General features: G+C 43.3%; 1 protein-coding gene and 1 long non-coding RNA gene across 8 annotated transcripts in view; one reads left to right on the forward strand and one right to left on the reverse strand.

Moving 5' to 3' along the window:
• Positions 1 to 23,092, reverse strand: part of SGMS2 (sphingomyelin synthase 2) — a 106,268-nt gene that overhangs the window by 6,628 nt on the left and 76,548 nt on the right. For 4 of the 7 annotated variants that reach the window (XM_017347372.4, XM_089302968.1, XM_089302967.1 and 1 more), the window contains 3 exons: positions 13,939 to 14,639; positions 10,045 to 10,162; positions 3,818 to 3,971 (listed from right to left, as the gene is read on the reverse strand). In XM_017347372.4, coding sequence (XP_017202861.1) covers positions 3,818 to 3,971; positions 10,045 to 10,162; positions 13,939 to 14,393 — 727 coding nt within the window. In that variant the 5' untranslated portion in view covers positions 14,394 to 14,639. Of the gene's footprint in view, positions 1 to 3,817; positions 3,972 to 10,044; positions 10,163 to 13,938; positions 14,640 to 23,092 lie in introns of those variants that run through there. The other 3 variants (XM_089302971.1, XM_089302972.1, XM_089302973.1) reach the window with 2 other exon arrangements.
• Positions 10,171 to 17,877, forward strand: LOC149125079 (uncharacterized). The gene is made up of 3 exons (XR_016212339.1): positions 10,171 to 10,999; positions 16,667 to 16,885; positions 17,212 to 17,877. It is a non-coding gene; the product is annotated as an uncharacterized LOC149125079 (long non-coding RNA).

The raw sequence follows: 23,092 nt of genomic DNA on the forward strand, positions 1-23,092 counted from the left end.
CTGTGGCCCACACATCCCATAGCCCTCTCACGTGAGTGTTCATGACCGGTATCTTGTGAATCAGAGTTCACCTCTGATTACTTAGTCATCTGTTTGTTCTACTTTTATTTATTTTAAAGTTTTATTGGCTAACAGTAAAAGTTAATAATCTCCTAAGATGAAATTTATTTCACATTTTATTGTGGTAAATTTATAGTGATATTTATATTAATTGCAGAAGGCTGGCTCAGTATAAAAGGACCCACTTTTAGAACTGTAGATAAAATATCAGACGGGTATCATTTAAATGCAAACTATTTTTTGGGGAAAAAGTAGTTGCTCTATTGGTCCCCAGTGGCAAGTAAGATGATAGACCTTTATTTGTATGCAAGAGTATGACTCCCTAGTTTTGGAAATGTTCTTCACTGCTTCTCAAGTGCTTCATGCTGCCACAGAGTTCTGGCAGAGAACTCAGAACCTTGGAATTTAATGCTAGGAGAGACCTTACTGCCACGGCTTGGGGGCCAGATCTAGCCACCAGCATTGTCCTTTTAGGCCCAGAACACTAAAAATGGAACCAACATTTAGACACCTGAAGGCTTCCATTGCATATGAGTCCTCTGGCACCATAGACACCGCCTCTCCCTAATGTCTCACACCAACCTTGCTTCTCTCCTTATGGCTCATTTGGAATTTACCTGCAAAGTTGCAAATGTCCGGGCAAACCAGAGTGACAACTGTTCCTCAGTATCCACAGGGGACTGGTTCCAAGGTCCCCAGTGGATGCCAAAAGCTGCAGGTGCTCAAACTCATTATGTAAAATGGTGCCAAGGTACAACCTCCAGGACACTTGTAATCCGCTCTCAATGACTTACAGCAGCTAATAAAGAATACATGCTGTGTGAACAGCTGCTAAACTGTATTATTTAGGGGATAATGACAAGAAAAAAGGCTGTACAAACTTCGCAGAGTAGGGTTAACTACCCTGGACACTAGGCACTGTTGGCCGAATGCAGAACGCATGGATGCGAGAGCTGTCTGTAGTTTGTGTTGTTTATTCACAGGAAGCAAAGTGAAGAGTAGGTGAGGAGTAAGGCAGTGGCCTGGGAAGTCATTTTACTTCCTAGCCACGGAACTGAAAGTCGGTGTTCTCCCATAAGAAATGGTATTTCCTATTGTGCCGCGACATCGAGCCCACTGCTCATTAACTGAGAGCCTTGGCTGACCAAAAGGTTGAATGTCAGGTCTTCTGCAAGAGAAATGACAAAGTGGTGATCTGCTGTGTGCTCTTATTGTGCCCATAGGATTAATATCAAGCCAAAAGACACACACAATAATGAACTGCACTGTCCCGGTGGGATCCTAGCCCCAGTTGGCATCTAGTAATGGAGACAATGCACTTGGTGTAGTTCCAAGGTGGTTGTTGTTGTTTTTAAATCCTCAACTAGCCAGACATTAGGTTCTAACAACCAGACTGATTTCTGCAGGCCCCAATGATAGTATTGGTATAAACATGAAAAACCCTCTCTTGCTAACCCACCAAATGGCCCTGGGCTCCTGTTTTCATATATTCTCACAACTACATTTAAATCTACCCACAACCACCGGGCAAACAATGAAAGAACACAAACTGATCAAAGGCAGGCAAGCAAAGAATACAGAAGTGATGCATCTAATTCTAGAAGCAGACTTTCCAAGGAAAGCACTGCCACTGCTGCTGACCACATGGTGCGATTTAGAAGGTGACTGTTTCCCCTAATTGTGTAGGAAGCAGGCATAAACATGGAATTCATGGTTCGTGTACAGGACTATCAAGTTCAGTTTGTATTATTACAGATTTGCCATTTTATGTTTCACCAAGTGGGAGAAAAAAAAAAACCTGTAAAAGGCAGAATGCAATACTTCCCATGCTACATGTAAACCTAACACTATTTTTAAAGGCCTCAAGCCAAAATCCTAACCCAAGGGGGAGAATGTCTCTACAGACTGTGTGCCCTGCAGGGAAGTATGAACTTCATCACAAGGTGCCCTGCTGGTGCTCTGAGATGAAAGGAAGAATAAAAGGCAGCAGCAAACCTTGATTATAAATAAGGAGACTGTTCTTTGGCAGTTGTGTTAGATCACACAACTTGGATTTGCAAAAACTCTCAAAACCAAGATATGAAGAGCATAACCCCAAGGACCACAGCCAACTAACTTATCTACGCTTAAATTTCCTTATCTGAAAAATCAGGGTGGGAGGGAAAGAGGGAACAAGCAGCAAGGACTCAGAATATTACAGTTATTATTGTAAAATGTCACTTGGTCTTCAGTTATTTGCAAAAATTGATCCTCAGTTTCAGGGTTGGGGATATGTCTCTCTTCACTGCTTTATACTTTTCAACCCATAGTGCCTTCATTCTGATCTGGAGGTCTTTCCCACCCCCACCCTCATTCCCTTCCATAAATTTTTTTAATGATCCTCATGGAGGGATGGTCCTACAACTTGAATGCTCCTCTGGATTAGAAAATGCTCGATCTTATGTACAGATGGAATTGTTCTGGGCAAAAGTTAAGAACTGGAACTATAGACAACACACACCTCCTCAGTGCCACTAACTAGGACAGGCAGTGATTCAGAGTAGGGGACAGACCAGCTCCTGATGTTGGTGGAGACAGTGAGAGTACCAGGAATAAGGGGAGTAGGATAGAGGGCCCCCAGCCTTTAACTCAAGTATGATGAAAGCCCTATACCTACCATGCTACTCTTCCTATTGAAGCTTGTGGGTAGACTTGGCATCGGAACTCAACTCTTCCTTATGCTGCCCTCAAAGCAGAACTTAAACCCCAAGCCTCAAGCCATCTGGGGGGCAAGAACTAACTCTGGCACCACTGGAAGACCAAATTTTGATATCTACACTACCTTTAGACCAGGCTACCCTTATCTGGATTAAGGAAGGACCAAGAGGGCAAGGAAGAGAAAGGGGACGGAGAGGAACCGCCTCCTGCTAATCTCCGGGGAAAACCTCCTTCCAGTGTGCTAGAGGAAGAGAACTGAGATAACTCTGAACAACACTGGCACAGGGCATCTTGGAGCTAAAGATGAAAGCACACACTGACCAGCTTTGGCAGACATGAAGGAAGAAGTATTGCTGGATTTTGGTCTCAAAACATAAACCCTCAGAAATCTATAGAAATGGGATGTGCATTGCAGCTAAATCCAAATACAACTCTGTGATGAACAAGACTTTGTTTTGGCCCATAAAAGCTGCTCGATTACCAAGGGTTTTGTAAATAATGGGAACTGAGTGTGTTTATTCAGAAAGAGATTTTAATTTTTTGTCTCCATGCTTCTTCTAAGGATCACTATTGTCAAAATATTCCACAAAGATGCCTATCAAAAAGTTTAGAATATGGGTGGAAAATTGCAAAATCAGAATAAAATAGAATGAGGAAAAGTTTCTCAAAATGGGAAAACATTAACTGAACTATTTGGAATGGTGGAAGGGAAAGCATCATACAAGTAAACCAAAGGCATTTACACTGGCTTTAGAAGAGAACAATTGTTTCCCTAATAACACTTTGCTCTTCTCAGTTTAGATACTAAGACAGCTCTCATACCATGGGACATACTAACCAAACAGGGTGATGTGTTGGAGGCATGGTAAATGCTAGAGATAAGCCACAGCTAAGTTTTAAGCTTTCAGTGTTCAAATCACATGACTAGATAAAATGAAACACACAACCCTGTCTCTTTCATAAGCATCAATCCCAATAGAAAAGGAGCTTCAATCATTTTCCGGGACTAGGGATCCCTCCCACTACAACAGTCAGTTCAGAAGAATGAGCCACTACTTACATTCCTTGATGAACAAATAAGTCAGTGTCAGCACGACTGTGTGGCCGCTGAAGAGGAAGTCTCCACACAAGATATGTGATCCAGTAATGGACAATCCACCACCGGAAATCAACCGAAGAATCCGCTGTATTTTTGCCTGAGAGTCTCCATTGAGCTGAATGACACAAGGTTGGGAAGAAAATTTATGCAACTGATAAAATCATGCTGCAGTCATACTTGGGTGTTGCATCCAATTGTGTGGCATTTATAGGGGTCCTAGGTTATGATTCCTCCCCCTTTAACCTAAGAATCCAAGGGAAAGCTCCTCAAACTGTGTTTTACTCAATGTATTGGCAAGTTTTATTGATATGTTTTAAATTATTCAATATGTTCCTAATAATACATTTTGGTGGTGTTGTGTCCTTGGGCAAAGCTTTTAAAAATATTAATAACCAATGACTTCATCACAGCTACGTGCTAAAATGCAGATAAAGCTACTTTCCTTCCTTTCTGCAGAGGAAAGTGAGGGTTTTGGACTGTTAATATTTTATTCAGCTGCACACCACAGTACCAATCTATGGTGTATGGTATCTGGAATAAAGTAGGAAGCCTCATGTGTACATTCAGCTGTATTAATGTCTAACTGAGACGTTTACAGATACAAAAAGGAGCTGCAACTCATCAAATAACTGAAACAGGCTTGAAAATGTTGGATCTGAGAGGTCCTGACGGCTTTAAAATTGAGTAGCTTTCATCAGGAAAAACATCCACCGAAAAACTAACCTGTGCACTACAGAGGGGCAGGGTGGGAAGGAGGATTCTCCCTTGAAGAAGGCTCTAGAAGCCACTCTGAGAACATGGGAAACAGGATGGACCCAGGCAGTGTTCAAAACTTTATGCCTGCTAAAATGTAATTGTATAAGGAGGAGTTAGTCAAAGTGGTAGGCATGGAAAGTGGGAACACAGAGATGTGGAAGTGCTAGATGCAGGGTTTCGGCTCAGACTTAGAAAGCTAAAGAATAAGCTGCAGCAGTTATGGTGCTACACTGGGATGCCCACATCCCACACCGAAGAGCCTGGCTTCCAATCCTGGCTCTGCTTTCAGTTCCAGCTTCCTGCTAATGCACACTCTGAGAGGCAGCAGGCCATGGCTCAAGCAGTTAAGTTCCTGCCACCTATGTGGGAGAGAAACAGATTAAGCTCCTGGCTCCTGGCTCTGGCCTGGCCCAGCCCTGGTTGTTGCAGGCATTCAGGGAATGAACCAGACAATGGAAGATTTCTCTTTGCCTTTCAAATAAATAAGTTAATAAAAGGAGGATGCTCAGGAAGATTATATAATCTTGCACATAGAAGAGAAATACAGAAAGACCATAACTGACTCCTCATTTGAGACCTGGGAGGACAGGTGTGAGACATGCTGCTTTAATATTCAACCACAGTGGTTCTGGGCAACTGGCCCCTGTTGCCTGGTTAGTCCAGCCTTCACAGTGGTTAGACTGGTGGTGAAGATAGTCACCGATGCATAGTGGTAAAGGCGAATCAGGTGTGTGCAGGTAGCTGGAAAAGAGTCCAGGAATAGAGAGATTTAGTCAGCCATGGAGCAGGTGGAAAACCATGCTAACCAGTACAATAAGGAATTCCTTGCCTAAAACATTCATCTTGGGGCACCTAAAACTGTCCTGATTTTCAAAGTCTTTTGACTCATGAGAGCCTTAGGGTATTCAAGAGACCCTTGCAAAAAAAGGCAAGCACACCAGTTGAGAATAAGGTACTGTATAGAAAAGGGCACAAAGTAAGAGAGTGGTAGGGTGAGAAATGAAACTTAACCTCCTTCAAATGTTTGCCACTGGCAGGGCTAGAGGTAGAGGGAGTTAGACTATGACATTCCATACTGGAAAACAAGTTTGAGTCTTAGCTGTTCTGCTTCCAGTCCAGCTCCTTGCTCACATACCTGGGAGGGCACACAGGAGGTGGCACAAGTGCTTGGGCTCCTGGCTTTCGCCTAACTCAGTCCTAGCCATTGCAGCCATTTGGGGAGTGAACCACTGGAGAGAAGATCTTTCTCTCTCTCTCTCTCTCTCTCTGTTTGTGTGTCTGTGTATTTCTCCTTGACTCTCTATCACTCTGCCTTTCAAAATAAATAAATCTACTAAAAAGAAACAAGAAAGAAAACAAAACAAAACAAAAATTTTTGCAGTGGCAAGCCTAGGTAGAAAAACCACAAGAATGTAGGGTAAATCACTGAGAGTAAACAGTCCTTAAGTTAGATGTGCCACGTTAACAGGTGATCCGCTTGGAAAAGACTGAATTGAGAAGGCAGTACAGATGATGTGCAAGGAAGATAGGAGGCCCGTATGGCAAAAGGTCACATGACTCACTCCAGGTACATCTCAGAAAAGGCATACGGCCAACTGCATAACGTGATGTGCCCTTGATCTTGAGCATGGAGTCAGGCCACAAGCCTTATCACAGCCACTATCCTCAGGCATTCCTTGTCATGCTGAGAACAAACAAAACCATCTATGCAGTATGCCTAACCACTGTGTTCCCAGTTTAAAAGAACACGTTCTTTATTTCACAACCATCATTTTTTATCTACTCACCCATGTCAACTCTTTAATTTTCTAGGGGCAAAAAGACTTGGAAGCTATCAATTCCTTTCTTTGGGGTTAGAGGGAGTCCCAGGAGCTGAAATAAGCCATGCATCTTCTCCTTTCCCCTCTTCCTCTCAGCACTGATGGTGGGCAACAGGCCTCCCCTTATCCACAGTTTTGCTTCCCATGGTTTTAGTTATCCCTGGCCAACCGTGGCCTAAAAATATTAAATGCAAAATTCCAGGAATAATAATTCCTAATTTTCCATAACTTTCACTACATTTTATTGTTGCAATGGTTCTATATTATTACTGTTGTTAATCTCTTCCTGTGACTAGTTTATGAATTAAACTTTATCACATGATAATACATGGGAAGAGACAGCACCTTCAGGGTTTAGTATCACTGGCACTCAGTCATCTACTGGGGTTCCTGGAGTACAAAGGCACAAAGGGGTCTACGGTATGGAGATTTCAATGTTTTGGACTCAACTGTACTTTTAGAGAACAAAGGAAGAACTCCCTCTTCTAGCTCTTTCCATCTTAGCTCTTAATCCCTCAATTCTATCACTGCTAACTTTTTTTCTTTTTCTTCCAGATTTGTTCATTTGAAAGGCAGAACGACAGAGAGAGGGGAAAGGGAGATACAGAGATCTTCTGTCCACTGGGTCACAAATCTAAGACTCTTGTTCTGATTTTCTCATGTTGAGACACCATCTATCCTGTTCCTGATATACAACTAAAGATGTACCAACCTAAGGGAAGAGGCATCAGTGCACACAGCCAGAGTGACAGCATTGGCTCAAGTGTTCTTAAGGCTTCCTGCAGCTGGGACTTCATGCACCACTTCCCCCCAAAACAAATTACGCAGGGGAGAGTCCAACATGGCTACCACATGAGGGAAACCTTTCCATCTACAAAGTTCCAGAAATGAAGAAGTTCGGAGGACATCTATGGCTCAGGAGGAAGATAGCCAGCCCCCGAAAGCTTTCTCAGAAAGAGGCATACTGCTATTCCAGGCAAACAATCTTGTATGTGGCAAAGTAGGTTTGAAAAGCTAAATCATTTCATGTCATCACATCACAACTGGGGCAAAATTTACCTAGACACGCTTTATTTATTTTTACTTTTTTTTTTTTTTTTTATAGGCAAAGTAGACAGTGAGAGAGAGACAGAGAGAAAGGTCTTCCTTTGCCGTTGGTTCACCCTCCAATGGCTGCCGCGGCCGGCGCACCGCGCTGATCCAAAGGCAGGAGCCAGGTACTTCCTCCTGGTCTCCCATGGGGTGCAGGGCCCAAGTACTTGGGCCATCCTCCACTGCCCTCCCAGGCCACAGCAGAGACCTGGTCTGGAAGAGGGGCATCCGGGACAGAATCCAGCGCCCTGACCGGGACTGGAACCCGGACACACTTTATTTAACGAATACAATTTTTTTTGAGTGCAAATCAAAGCTTGAGTTGATGGTGGAAGCAAGTTCCTAGGCAAAAGACTTGAAGTTGTAAGTCATGGTGAGTAAGGGTGATTTTGCCTAGGAGTTAAGATGCTCATGTCCCTTTCTAGAGTACCTGGGTTCCAGTCCCAGCTCTGCTTCCAATTCCAGCTTTCCACTAATGTGCACCACAAGAAGCAGCAGGTGATTGCTCAAGTAATTGGGTCCGTGACACTCAACAGAGACCCGGATGCTGTTCCCAGCTCCTGGCTTTTGGTCTGGTCCAGTCCTGGCCACTGCAGGCATTTGAAAAATGAACAATGGGAGCTTGCTTGCTCTCTCTCTGCCTCTTAAGTTAAAGAAAAAGAAGGGGGTAGGGGCGCACACAGGATAGATTAGGGAGAGGGCAGATGCCACTGTGATATGGCTCTTACGGGCAATGTATCTGAGAACAAGTGGCAGTAGGCCTCAATCACTAGATCTGACACCTCTGCAAGTGGTTTCAGTGTGCAAAGCTGTCATTGCCCTTAGTCATGAAGGGCACTCTACAAAGTGAGCCACACAGGACACAGGTAGATTACGTAATGGCTTTGTAACCACAGAAATCTAAGCAGTGCTCAAAGCCAGCAGATGACCCAAATTTAGAACACAGTTTTGTTCCTGAAGTTCTGTGGACTCGTCACCTCTAAGTCCAACCAAGTGGTCTGTATTTGTTTTCCTGAACCACGCTTCAGGTGCCATGGCCTGCAGGAAGTGGCCCTGACGATGGCACACGGAGCATGATCACTGAGGGGCGCCCGGTTTCCATTACGCATCGGGGGAGCTTGGTTGTCCAGGGCCACACTGATGTGGCTTCCGAAAACAGCAACTCTTCCACAGCTGATAATCTTTAATTTACTTTCTTTTCTGTAATCACAGCAATTCATCCCTGCAACCCTCATCCGTTGCTAGGCTGGGCTTGCCTTCCTTTCTGCGGCCACTTCTCCATTTAACACAGGGCAACAGCCCATTAGTCGTGTTTATTATGCTTCTGAACTCCTCCCATGCCTTAAATTAGTTTCACTTAGAATCAGCCAATGTTTAAATTCAACGTGTACACTGTTTTAATTACAGACACTTTCTGCTTTGATGGCTTTGGAAAATTATAGCTTCTCCAAACCACACCTATATTTGGCGAGGGCGCCTGTTGGCTTCTTCTGAGCAAGCGTTTTTCCTTCGCTGTAGACATCTGCTTAGTGTTCAGCAGTTCAGTGGGACTTCATCCTCTTGTCCAGAAAGCACACATTCTGTAAGTTCTCATTTTCTAAACCACGGCGTACTGGGGGCTTAAGACAATTAACAGCTCTCTCAAGCACTGATTCTACCTACAGAAACTATTAATTCCTGCTTAAGACAGCAGCGGTGGACATTCTCATCCTCTCAGCAACAGGCCACTCTAGCCAATTGCAAAGAATGTTGGGGTCATCCTTCACAAACCTATATCCAACTTACTAGCACATCCTGTCGGTCCTACCTTTAAAACTTGTTCTAAACTTATGACTTATCACTTCTACTACTGCCTCCAGCAAGGGTTGAGTTCCTACCGTGGGGCACAACTGCATGGGATCTGTGCTCCTCAAGCCTTTAAAACACCACACAGCCACACTGGCCTCTCTGTTCTGCCTGGAACCCACTGTGACTCAGCCACTTTCTTGGCCTTGAGCTTTCATCCCATCCATGTGGCTCACTCCCCTGCTTGGTTCCTGCCCAAATGGTTGCTTATTAAAGAAGCCTCCAGATAAAACAGTTCCTGCCCTCCTACTCCCTTTCACCCTCACTCAACTCTGTTCTTCATGTGATGACCACATGGCTTATCATCATGGGACACACTACGATTTATCATTTGTCATTACTCAGTACAACGTAAGAACCAGAAGAGGGACTTTGTTTTAGTTTCCACACTGCCTGGTATGGAGGAAGTCCGATACTCATAAAATGAATGCATGAACGAATAAATAAAGGAAGTAGAAAAAAGCAGAGTTAGACACCCAATGGTAATTTTTGGTTAGCAGCACGTCAATCTTTATCTGTAAAGATAGTCATTCTTATGACCACATTTTAATTTCTGCCCCCAAATCTACAGAAAATATGCCAGCTTAAGTGCACACAATGAAAGTATCTAGAAGAATGCATACTACGAAGTGTCTAAGAACTGTTTTCTCTGCACAGCAATTCAGAGGTGCTTACCTTTGGAGCACACTGGAAATGCATTCCAGGCACAGGGAGAGTAGTAACGTACATGGTAATACAGCGATACAGGTACAAAGTTCCAATGATAAAAAAGAATCTGCGCCCCACTATGGACCTAAAAGGAAAGCAGGGAGGGATAGAAACACGTTTACCAGTTGTGTTTGTTCCCGGTGCAATATAAAACAATGTTCTCCACGATAAGGAGTAATTATTGCAGAATGGCACTAACAAACAAGCCACAGCTGAGGAGAGTTTAAAGGCTTGTTTTTGAGCTGCCCAGCCTTACAATTCCCTGGAGGGAGTGTACTTCAGTTTCCAGAAATGAAGCGTCATCAATCCAGGTGGCTGAGGCCCCAGAACAGTGAGTGTGTGGGGTATGGGGGAACGAAGACATTCGGTCTAGATTATCACCTCCTCAAAGACAGCACTCTTGGCCAGGGAGCTCATCAGTATCTCTCTACCTGTTCAGTCTACTCACAGTATTAATAAAACCCTCTCGAGAATATATCAAAGGTAGAAGACAGCCATGGTCCCAGAGGAATTAACTAATGAACTGAGGTGCTATTATATAATTGGATACGTAGGGAAATGTGACAGCTCATTTAACCCAAGTTATGAAAGCAAGGTTGATTTGGGAACCATCCAAAGGGATTCTAACATGGGCACAAGCTATTTTCTTATGATTAAATAGGTTTTTCAGAGAATTGTATTTTCCAGATGTCCAAGGTGCCTTCACATTTAATAATGATGTTGTAGACTGATTTATTTTATTCCATCTTACTCCCAAAAGGCAAAAACCAAAACAGGAAAACAGCAGCTCAACCCCACAAGTCCATTTTCACTTTATATTTGCTTGGAGACAGTTGCCTTGGCTCCTGTGTTTCCTTACCTGAGTCCTTGCAGGCACGGGGAGCATTCGGCCAGCGGGCCACAGAAGGCCCGTGAAATCAAGGTAACCATAGGCAGGACCCCGTAGCAGGCTAATTTTTAAGTTGATCATTTTGTGTGGCCCGCGAATAATGTTATAAATATCCAAATGGCCCTTGGCAGAAAAAGGTTTGCCACCCGTAGAAGGCAAGGTTCCCAGAGGCTGGCTGACCACACTGTGCCAAAGGCTCTGCCCCTTGCACCATTGCCCCAAGGGTACCTGAATAAGCATCAGGGCTTCCTGAGTGGCCTCACTCCAGCGGAAGGTGACAACTCCTCTTTTGCTGTGCGGTTAGCTTTATAAGCTCTGGGCTTTGGGAATCAAAAGATGAGTGGGATTCCATAAAGCCCCTATGATTACTAGTTGTAATTTCCTGAATGTATCACTCTGGGTCTCCCCTTTGCAGAACTCTGAAACTTTCAAAGCTGGTAATGATCAAAGACTCCTGGGAAAGCAGGCCATTTCAGGCATGTGGCATATTTTAAGTTTTCTTAAAGACTGTGGTTTTAACAGGGATCAAGGTCTAATTCAGGTTAACTGTTGGACTTCTAATTTAAGGAATTATGTACAAATACATATTTTGGCTGCTTGTATTCAGTGGTTATTTTAAGCACTTCAGTATAAAAAAATTAGCAATGCCTACCACCCAGCCTGATGGATGAAAATATTTCTTTATACCAAGGTACTTCTTTCAAAGGCTTCCTATTCTAACTCTGTCTTTTCTAGGACTAAAACGGAACAGGTAACAAACAGTGCTGAGTCTCTCCCCTTGGTCAAGGGAAAAAACGATTCACCCCCAAGCCCCAAGGGAGTGCTGTTTTGAATCCATACTCCATGCTGTTTGACAAGGTGCAGTAATAACCAAGAATTATTGTGAGTCAATTATATTCATTCCAGCATTCTGAGTTCAGCTGTACGCACAGCAGAAAATGAACTCAGGGGAAGCAGACACTCTGCAGCCTTATATAGAAAAAGAACTAGAGCTAATGATTTTCTCCACAGCTTTGAGAGGTGCTCTTAAAACACAGACAGTGAGCAAGCTGGATTCCTTGTTCTGCTGGGTGTCCAAAAACAGGTTTGGAGATATATTTCTCTAGTTAATAAAAGACAAGATCCAATTCTACTTCAAACTAAAAAGGCAAACTCATCTGATTTGTGGCCGAAAGAATGACTATCATTAAGATGTGTGGCCCGATGATATGATCATGGGTTTTAACAGAGAGAAATTTAAGGTAATGATGGAAAGGCAGTTAGCAGTAACCACGTAGATGAAGATCCAAACAAACTGAGGTGGTGGTGGTGGCATCTGGCATGGTGGTTAATATCCTGGCTAGGATGACAACACCCCATACCAAGTCCCTGGGTTCAAGTCCCAGCTCCCTGCTAACATGCACCCTGAGAGGCAGTGATATTGGATCACGTAATTGGGTTCTACATGGGAGACATGGATTAAACTCTTGTTTTCTAGACATTTGGGGAGTAAACCAGTGATGGTAGTTCTATCTATGTGCCTCTCAAATGAATAAATAAATTAAAAAAATTTTTTAAAATAAACCAAGGTGAAGACTGTACTTCAGAGTGGAGTCCAGATACTTACTAGACCAGGAAATTTCTTTTCACACATTTATGGATAAAAGTTTACAGAAAATTAAACATTTGTGGTCCAAGCAGACCTCTTATATTCAGTGTCAATTTCAGACACTGAAAAACACTAACACTAGACAACTATATTCTTTTCTTTTAGCATCAAGCACCCCATAATGAACAATTTCAGAAGGAATTCAGTTCTAATAAGTAAAAAAAAAATTGGTGGCTCCGTCTTTTCCTTAAATACACTGAATTAAGGAAACATGCTAGGAGAGCTATTACATTAAGAAAATGCTTGGGAAAGACTAGTTTTTCAAAACCACTAAGTTGCATCTGCTCCAATCCCAAAGCAATAACCAACTGAAAGAACAACTGGGCATAAGTTCTCTCTTCTACAAATGATCCTGTGGCATTAATAACAAAATTCTATTTGACTCTGGATTTTCCAATTGCATTGGCCAATCACACATCATATTTGTTAAAGCCCCAGGTTATGGGTCGTGCTTTGATCAAACTCCTACTTTGTGATTTGATTACTAGAATCTTGGTAGGAGGTAGGCATCTGAATGATGAATGAGATGGAAGGGGGGGTGGGTACTGAAGGGCCTTTTTGTTTCTGGAGTGAAATCAGAATTCACAGGGAGAAGCAGAAACACTCACTTCAAAACTATGTCCAACTTCTAAGTAACTGCAAAGCAAAAGCACCTGGCTTGCTACATCCTTATTCCTACTATTCTAAAAAAGGGAGCTGCACCCCATGTACCAGGAGCTCCTCTGTGGTGCTGAGGGAGAAGGCAAGTTTACTGAAATTTAAAACCAAAACCATATGGACACCATTTTAAATTCAGTCTCTTAAAGGAAACTTGTAACTAGATGGCTAATAGGCAGGGGGAAAACTAAAATCTGAGACCTGCTTAAGACTGGCATGCCTTACTGCAGGCTGCCGATCAAAGACCAACACTGCCATCACACTGTGAGCAATGGAGAAGAGAGGTTCCCAGCCTGCTCCTATCCCTACCTGCCGAGAACCTGACGTAACACAAGCAGGAGGAGCTGACTGTCTTTTCCTTTCCAAGCTCTTGACTTCTCACACAACTATCACAGTGCCAAGTTACCAGAACTGCAGCTGAGATTCGGAAGCTCTGAATCACCCACCCAAGTACTGGGGTGTACCCTTGCCACTTTCACACATGGACACTCAATAAACATTGTTGACTGATGACAGCTTATACAATGTGGTCCAGCTAATGCTTTCTTTCCCCAAATCTCTGGCGAGGACTGGATTTGTTAGGAAAGTCTGAGCACGATCATTTTAATGACACACCTACTTACTCAAAAACAATGGCAAACCCAACAGACACATTAGCCCTACTTACTTGTATCTTAGAAACAGCCACTGGGTGATCCATAATCCAACTAATATAATCCCATTTATTTCTGATACAGAAAATGCCCATTTCACCCGATCAATGTAATCAAAAAACTTGTCTGGGAGCGGAGGGCTGAGCTCCTTGGGAGGGACCCTCTCGTGCACGACTGTGATCATGACGGTCGTCAAGACGAGGTTGAAGAGTGCGTATACAAAGGCAATGCCCGTTTTCCACCATTCCAGGGGAAACTTGTTCCTAGATTCAGTGGGCATAGCAATTTGGATATAGTCTGGGTATTTCTTGGTGCCCTTCCGCAGCCCATTGGATAAGCTCTTGGCTTTACCGTTGCCATTTTTGTTTTCTTCTTCAGCAGGTTCAGTGGGTCTGGTGTAGGTGTTGGTAGGATCGTTGGTTTGATTTTCCATATGTTCTTCAAGTTTTGCAGTCTCTATGATATCCATTGTTCTCCAGTCTTCAGATCAAAAAGGAGATGGTAAAGTTCTTGTTCTGTGTGAAAGCTGAACCTTTTTTAATCCTTCTAGTTCCAAGATCAACATGGACTCTTACACCTGATTTTGTTTCTTAACACAAAACATAGAAGGCAGCCATCTGATACCGTTGTTCTTATTCAGCTCTCTGTTGTACATCCACACCTTGCACGAAAGGAAGCCAATTCTCCTTTCCCAAAAAAGATGTTACTACCCCACCTAAAAGCAAAACAGAACTATGTTCAGAAACGATGCTTGTCCAATTGTCAACCATCCAAAACAAAAACATACTCAGAGTAAGGAAACCAATACCAAAGCCATTAGCTTTATAATATATACTCTAGTCAGAGCATAGTTAAAGCTGCTGAGGTTGAGTTTATTCACAAAATATTGAATGGTTTTATCTTGCAATTCTTATCTCTTTTTGAGCCAATGTAGTATAAATAGAAAAATTTTAATATTCAGTTCCCTTAAAATTTCTTTAAATAAAAATCATTGCAACCCCTTCCTCAGACTCCATTACTGTTTGCTAACCATGAAGTCACAATAAGCTGGAACCTGCCCAGAGGACACATCACTCCTTCCTAAGACTCTTAACTTCTCTGTGAGGCTTAGAGAACAAAAACTCTGGTGAGTCACTGAGTAACTGTTAACTCTTTCCTCGTGTCAAAATAGTCAGTTTTCGATTTTCTTAGGGAAAATTTGAAGTCTTCCAATGACAGCTTCAAAGAACAGATTCAAAAGCAACACACACAAGATATATTTAAATCGCATTGCCTCAGTGTATCCTTTCAAATCCAGAGATTCACACCGTACCCAAGGGAAATTGGCAGGCTTCAAAAATCACATAGTAAAACACACACAAAATCTGAACTCTGTCTCACGTGGTTGTAAAAAACAGAACTCGGGTCTGAATGATAAAATCGCGTGCTACCACTGGCAAGGTAAATTAGCAGCTAGAGCATATCAATGCAGCCATCACCATTTCTACCAAAGAGCAGACTCTGGCCCGCAGAGGACCGGCTGGAAGCACTCACCATGACACGATGGGGAGAGGGCACCGCTGGCGTCTGCTCCACGGGCTCCCAGCGCCCCACCATGGCCTCTTTATACTGGCCAGTGCGCCGGCCCCCACCGTGCTCAATTTAGGAAAGCAGTATTTTAGTCATGCTCCAGAACCCGGGCACCTGAAGAGGTTTCCAAACCTCGTAATTAGTCCCCACCCTGAGCACACTGCACAGATGAGGCCTCTGCATTTTTTAAAGGCTTCCCTGTCGGGCAATTTCAGGGGAAAAAATGAGGAGGAGGAAAGATTCCATGTGGTGACAGCTAAGCCTTTATTTAATGAAAGAAAAAAGGAAAAAAAAAAAAAAGTGAAAATGGCACAGTCAACACGTACAAGCAGTTGCAGGCAGATCAGCTCCTCCAAATATTTATTGTGCACCTAAATGGCCCAGCATGGAGTGACATGTGGGGGAAATTTAAGAACAGAAAAGTTGACCTGAACATTCAGCCACAGAGCTTGCAGTGTGGCTGAAAAGACAGAAGTGGAACAGCAGGCCTGTCGGAGAAGACTTGACTGCCCTGCTATGCCAGGAAAGAGAGGTGAAGTGTGTGCCAGGGAAGAATTTGGGTCAGTGGTGCTGCACCCCCTGCCCACCTGCCAGGATGAGTCCACGGCCACTGTCCATTTCCGAGAAAGCAAACGCCAGGGGAATGCTGGCCTGGCACAGACGGGAGGGCCACCGGAGCATGAAGACTGGCTTAGAGGTCTCGCTGAGAATTTCCATCAGCTCACCTTTCTCTTGCTCCTTTGAAAAGCCCCCAGCTGCGACCACCTTAGGGCAGGGAGTCCAAGGCCCTGTGCCCCTCTGGACTGACAGATAATCCTCACAGTGCCGGAGCACAGTGTTGTATGAATACATACAAGAAAGAGGTGTCTCAGGAAGACAGGTGTTTTCAACTACAAACTTGCAATACTGGGCATGGGCTGTTTCTGTTGGAGGTACCGAAGCCCTGACTCAGCCATGGCCCATCTCTTTACCAACCCCGGCATGATCCACTGGTAACATCTAGCCAAGCTACCGCCTCACTTCCCTTTCACTTCACTCTCGCACATGTGCCCCCCGCTGGTGTCATTTGGAAACCTCATTTCACCGGAGGACATAGATGGTTTTTATAAGGTTCTAGAACACAGAATGTAGAACAGAAGAAAATTCAATTACTTACTTTTTTTTTTCTTTAAGGTGGAAGCACTCAGCAGCCACCCACCTCATGGGACTACCATGAGGATGAATGAAATCATTAGTCCTGAACAGCTCTGTGCCCTGGGAGTAACAGCACTCTGAGTACAACGCCTGTTTATCGTCATTAGTGGCAGCATTGATATCTTCCTTGGGATTTCATTAAGAAGATTAAATAGAGACAGCACACTCACTCAGTGTCAACCGATCCTGGGACACAAGGTTTGGATCAAGATGATGATTTTGACATACTCGATCCTATAGCCATCCTTTCCCCCCACTGTCTAGGAAAGTGACGGAAGTCACGGAGAGCTCCTCTCCGTGGATGGCAATGCCATTAGTCCATCTGTTCACGCTACCATGCCAGGGCACACAAAGCATATGCTGTATTCCAAATCCTCTGATGTTGCAAAATACTAGAAGCTAACTGAGATAATACTGACAAAGTTAAAAGATCTCTAGGACTCATCTCCTGGAGGAAAATGTTAAACACAAAACTTCTGGTGCACTAATATGGTCTGGGTTTTTTTTTGTTTGTTTATTTTTAGAGCTACAAATGATTTATTCCAGAAGATGAACTTTAAAATTAGAAAACTGTTATAATAAAATATATCCCTTTATGGAAGCATATGTAAAAAGAAAATGACAGGATGATCTTTGGAAAGCCAAAAAGGTATTTGATAAAATCCACTTGGGTTTTGTAGGGGGTAAGAGGGTGCATATTTGAGAGAAGGAAGAGAAGTGCATAGACGTGTAATTTTTCAGTGTCAATACCACAATGTTAGAGGGGCTGGTGCTGTGGCATAGTGCCTGCAGTGCCAGCATCCCATATGGGCGCTGGTTTGAGTCCTGGCTGTTCTACTTCTGATCCAGCTCTATGCTATAGCCTGGGAAAGCAGTAGAAGATGGCCCAAGTCCTTGGGCCCTTCATGTGGGTGACCTGGAACAAACTCCTGGTTCCTGGCTTTGGATCGGTACAGCTCTGGCCGTTGCGGCAAATTGGGGAGTGAACCAGCAGATGGAAGGCCCTTCTCTTTGCCTCTTCCTTTCAAATAAATAAATGTTTAGAAAAAATGTTAGATGTGTAATCTATGCTCTTATATCCAGCAGAAATTAGTCTACAACTGCTTCCCTTTGGATCATTAAGTGAATGTTAGGATCTGTCAAATATGAAAATGACACATCCTCAGACATCATCTTGCTTGCTTTACTCCTCCTACTTTTTCCTATTCAATGTTCTAGCCAATAAGCCAAGACCCCAAAAAAAAAAAAAAAAAAAAGAAAAGAAAAGAAAAGAAAGAAATGGAGAAGAAATTAAGCAAAAGAGAAATGTATATGTGAAAACATATAACATATACCTAAAAATACAAAATTCAAAATTCAACTGAAAGGCTATGTTCAATTAAACACACACAGTCCTTTATTACAGAACCAGTAATAAGCAGTGAGAAAGCATAATAACAATATGGTCACATGCTTGACCACTGTTGATGTAGCCACTACACCAATGATAAAAATGCCCCCAAACTCTAATAATTAAAAGGAAATGTTTAGAACTCACATGCATGAAGCTATAGGAATAAATTTCAATGAGGATAAAGCTACACCATATTCATAGGAAGTTGAGATATTATTATGTAATTCAGGGTTTGATGTTATCAATGTGTGAGGCTAGTCATTTTCTCTTAATAATCCCAATTGGACTTTTCCTATAATTTAACAAAATGATGAAAGTTCCTCAGGGAACAAAAGTGGGAGCAACAGTTTTGCGCCACTAGATTATATTACATAACTAATAAGCGACACTACATGACTAGTGGCAATTTTATTGGAATAACGCAACTCAGTTACTCTGCGTTTATCCTAAGAAATTAGACATTTTTTTCCAAGATTTATTTGAAAGGCAGAGTTACATAGAGAGAAGGACACACACGCACACACAAAAACACAAAAAGAGAGAAAGAGTGCGTGCTAACAGATCTTCAATCAACTGGTTCACTCCCCAAATGGATGGGGTTGGGAGCCAGGAGCTTCATCCATGTCTTCCAAATGGGTGCAGGGGCCCACGTACTCAGGCCGTCTTTACTGTTTTTCCAGGTGCATTAGCAGGGAGCTGGATAGCAAGTGGAGCAGCGGGAGTCAACCAGCACCCATATGGGATACTGGCGCCACAGATGGTGGCTTAATCCATTGCACCATAACGCTGGCCCCTATCTTGCAATTTTATAGTTACAGTCTCATTACACAATTTCACATAACATTAAGAAAACCATGGGGTTGCACTGTGGCATAGTGGGTTAAGGCGCCGCCTGTAGTATGGGCATTCCCATACGAGCACTGGTTTGAGTTCTAATCCAGCTCCCTGCTAATGCACCTGGGAAAGCAGGGGAAGATGGCCCAAGTGCTTGGACTCCTGCACTCATGTGGGAGACCCAGAAGAAGCTCCTGGCTCCTGGCTTCGGCCTGGCCCAGCCCCCACTGTTGTGGCCATTTGGGGAGTGAACAAGCCGATGGAAGACCTCTTTCGCTGTCTCTCCCTCTCTGTCTTTAACTCTGCCTTTCAAAAAACAAAAACAAATCTTAAAAAAAAGAAAACCATAATTCACTTAATCATCCTTTCTTGGCTATTAGGTTGCTTCTAATTTTCTCATAAGCAACTGTTGAAAGCATTCTTGGGAGTCAGTGTTGTGGTGTGGTGGGTTGGGTCACTGCCTGTGACACCAGCATCCCATATGGACACCAGGTTCGAGTCCTGACTGCTCCACTTTTGGTCTAGCTCTCTGTTCATGTGCCTAGGAAAGCAGTGGAGAATGGCAAATGTGCACCCACGTGGGAGACCCAGAAGAAGCTCCTGGCTTCCAGCTTCAATTTGGCCCAGCCCTGGCCATTTCAGCCATTTGGGGAGTGAACAAGTGGACAGAAGATCTCTCTCTCTCGCTCTCTTTCATTCTAACTTATAAATAAATAAATCTTTTTAAAAATTGCAAGATGGATAAATAATGCAAAAGAGAAATGTAGTATCCAATTAAATAGAAACTTTTATCTGAATAGGAAATGTGGAATCCCAACCACTCATATCCAAGGTTATGGTTCTGTGGATAAAGAAAAATGGGAAAGGGGCTGTGTGACAGATACTCAGGGCTCGAACAAAAAGGTGCAAGTGTGATGGGCCCACTCCTGTGAGTCTCCCACAGCAGCTCTGATCAGAAACTCAGCAACTTTACCTGCAGAGGCCACTGAGAATGTGTGAGTTGGAAAGGACTTAGAAGTGCTTTGTGAGGCTGGTATTGTGCTGCAGCAAGTAAGCCATGGCCTGTTATGCCGGCATCCCATTTGGGTCCTGGTTCAAGTCCCAGCTGCTCCACTTCTGATCCAGCTCCCTGCTAATGGCCTAGGCAAGCAGCAGATAAGCTAAGTGCTTGGGCCCCGGCACTCATATGGGAGACACAGAAGAAGCTCCTGGCTCCAGCCTGGCCCAACCCCAGCCTTTGTAGCCATTTGGGGAGTGAAACAGTGTATGCAATATCTCTCTTTCTGTGTATCTCTCCTCTAACTCTGCCTTTCAAATGACAAAATGAAAGGGAGGGAGGGAGGGAGGGAGGAAGGCAGAAAAAAGAAAAAAGAAAAAAAAAGAAAGAAAGAAATGTTTACAAGACTTGTCAGTCTGCCTGGTTGTGCATCTGAAGTATTTAAGATAAGATATATTAAATGTGTAAATATAGTTTAAAAATTAACTATCAATGTTTATATATGGTTTTAATGTTTAAAAGTATTTAATCTGTTAAAGGTAGAAGTCAAACACAAATATGTGTTCCTACATTTTTAAGTGGGAATTACGAATAAAAGATTTACATACTGAGTTTAAAGTCTTAAGAAAAGCTGGGACTTGAAACAGAATTTCACTGAATTGGCTATCAGTTAAACAAGCAGCTGATAATTCCGTAACAGACACAAACACTTTCTCAGGCCGTAAAAAATGGCTCATTTGTCCCTTTAAAGCTATTAAAACATCAAAATATAGAGTAAAATAATCTAAAATAATCACCAGATAAGAGTTTTCAGCAAATGTTACTGATATGCCAGATACTGTACATGTGTATTACCTAGTTAATCCTCCTAACAACCCTAGGAAATATTGTTGGTCCCATTAAAAAAAATAGAGATTAAAAAGTGAGTTGCTTAAGATGAAATAGGTAAGAAGTGGCAGAGCCTAGACCTCAGGATGCTATTTGAAGACCTCAGGATGCTATTCTTAAATGGCACACCACCACTTCCAGTACCGTTATAGAGGGTTTCACATGTCCTTATTTTTGTTCATTTGAAAGGCAGAACAAGAGAGAACTAGAGAGAGAGAGATCATTGATCTCCAACTGCTGGTTCACTCCGCCTCAAATGTCTGCAACAGTCAGGGTTGGGCCAGGCCGAAGCCAGAAGCTTGGAACTCCATCCAGGAGTTCCACATGGGTGGCAGGGGCCCTACCTGAGCCATCACCTGCTGCCTCCCACAGTGCACATTTGCAGGAAGCTGGATGGGAAGTGGTGGCGGGACTGGATTCCAGGCACTGCCATATGGACTTGGGCCTCCCAAGCAGCGCCTTACCTCTGCCACATCACTCACTCCTGCCATCACATATAAAATTGTCAGCCAGATAATTGGTGAAAAAGATTTCTTTAAAAAAGAGACACACAGGGCCTATGCTGTGGTGTAGTAGGTTAAGCCTCTGCTTGCGGTGCTGGCATCCCATACGAGCACCGGTTCAAATCTCGGCTGCTCCACTTCTGATCCCGCTCCCTGCTCATGGCCTGGGAAAGCAGTGTGAGATGGCCCAAGTGCTTGGGCCCCTGCACCCATGTGGGAGACCTGGAAGAAGCTCCTGGCTCCTGGCTTCAGATCGGCACAGCGCTGGCCATTATGGCCATTTGGGAAATGAAAATGAATCAGAAGATGGAAGACCTCTCTTTCTCTGACACTCTGCCTCTCAAATAATTAAATCTTTTTTTTTTTTTTTTTGACAGGCAGAGTTAGACAGAGAGAAACAGAGAGAAAGGTCTTCCTTTTCCGTTGGTTCACCCCCCAAATGGCCGCTACAGCCAGCGCACTGCGCTGATCCGAAGCCAGGAGCCAGGTGCTTACTCTTGGTCTCCCATGCGATTGCAGGGCCCAAGCACTTGGGCCATCCTCCACTGCCTTCCTGGTCCACAGCAGAGAGCTGGATTGGAAGAGGAGCAACCAGGACAGAATCCGGCGCCCCAACCGGGACTAGAACTTGGGGTGCCGGCACTGCAGGCGGAGGATTAGCCAAGTGAGCTGCGGCACTGGCCTAAATAATTAAATCTTTAGAAAACAAAAATTAAAAAGAGACACATAAATGTATAAGAACATCCTCTAAACAGCATTATAGGACATTTTTCACTTAGTCTTGGTACTTTTTCAAAAACAATACACTTAATAAAAAATTAATATATAATTTACTCCTCTTGGAGGGAAACAAATAAAGAGACTGTTAACCATTTTTCTATTACCCGCATCTGCCATTTAATTAGTTACTCTTACTAATAAAGCCCCATATTGAATTTATATTATGGGTATATCACTTTATGTGAACAGGATTCAGCTTAGCTAAGAAATCTCAGGATGGGCACTGTGGTGCAGCAAGTTCAGCCACTGGAGTGCCTATAGTCACGTCCTGCCTCTGCTTTCAATTCAGGCTTCTGCTAATGTGCACCCTGGGAGTCAGCAGGTGATGACACAAGTACTTTGGGTCCCTGCTAACAACGTGGGAGACCTGGATGGAATTCCTGGCTCCTGGCTTTGGTCTGGCCCAGTCCAGCTGTTGTGGTTATTTGCATAGTGAACCAGCAGATGGAAGAGTTCTCTCTATAGCTCTGCCTTTCAAATGAATCTTATTTAAGTAAACTTTTCAGTATTATTTATTTAAGATTTATTTATTTGAAAGTCAGAGTTACAGAGAGAGAGAGAGAGAGAGAGAGAGAGAGAGAACTATTCAGTGGTTCACTCCCCAAGTGGTCACAACAGTTGGGGCTGGACTAGGTGTTGCAAATCCATGAGCGTAATCTGTTTCTCCCATGTGGTTGACAGGGGCCCAAACACTTAGGCCATCTTCTGCTGCTTTTCCCAGGCCATTAGCTGGATCAGAAGCAGAGCAGATAGGTCTCAAACTGGCGCCCATATGGGATGTGGCAGCTTTAAGTGCTATGCCACAGTGCCAGCCCCTAAATGACTTTTTTTAAAAAGAAATCTCAAATGTATGAAGAAATTCTCTTAAAGATACATTAACTTTTTCTCATTAAGTTTTAGAGCTTAGTTTGTTTGTAAATGGGTAGGTACCAAGATGCCCATAAAGAGTTTTTATATTGCCACTAATTAGGTTCTACATCTTTTTTGGTATGATGAGAATTAAACTAGGG

The sequence above is a fragment of the Oryctolagus cuniculus genome, chromosome 8 (genome assembly GCF_051225735.1).
Source record: "Oryctolagus cuniculus isolate XC-2025 breed Fujian yellow rabbit chromosome 8, ASM5122573v1, whole genome shotgun sequence".
In the NCBI taxonomy this organism is placed as follows: domain Eukaryota; kingdom Metazoa; phylum Chordata; class Mammalia; order Lagomorpha; family Leporidae; genus Oryctolagus; species Oryctolagus cuniculus.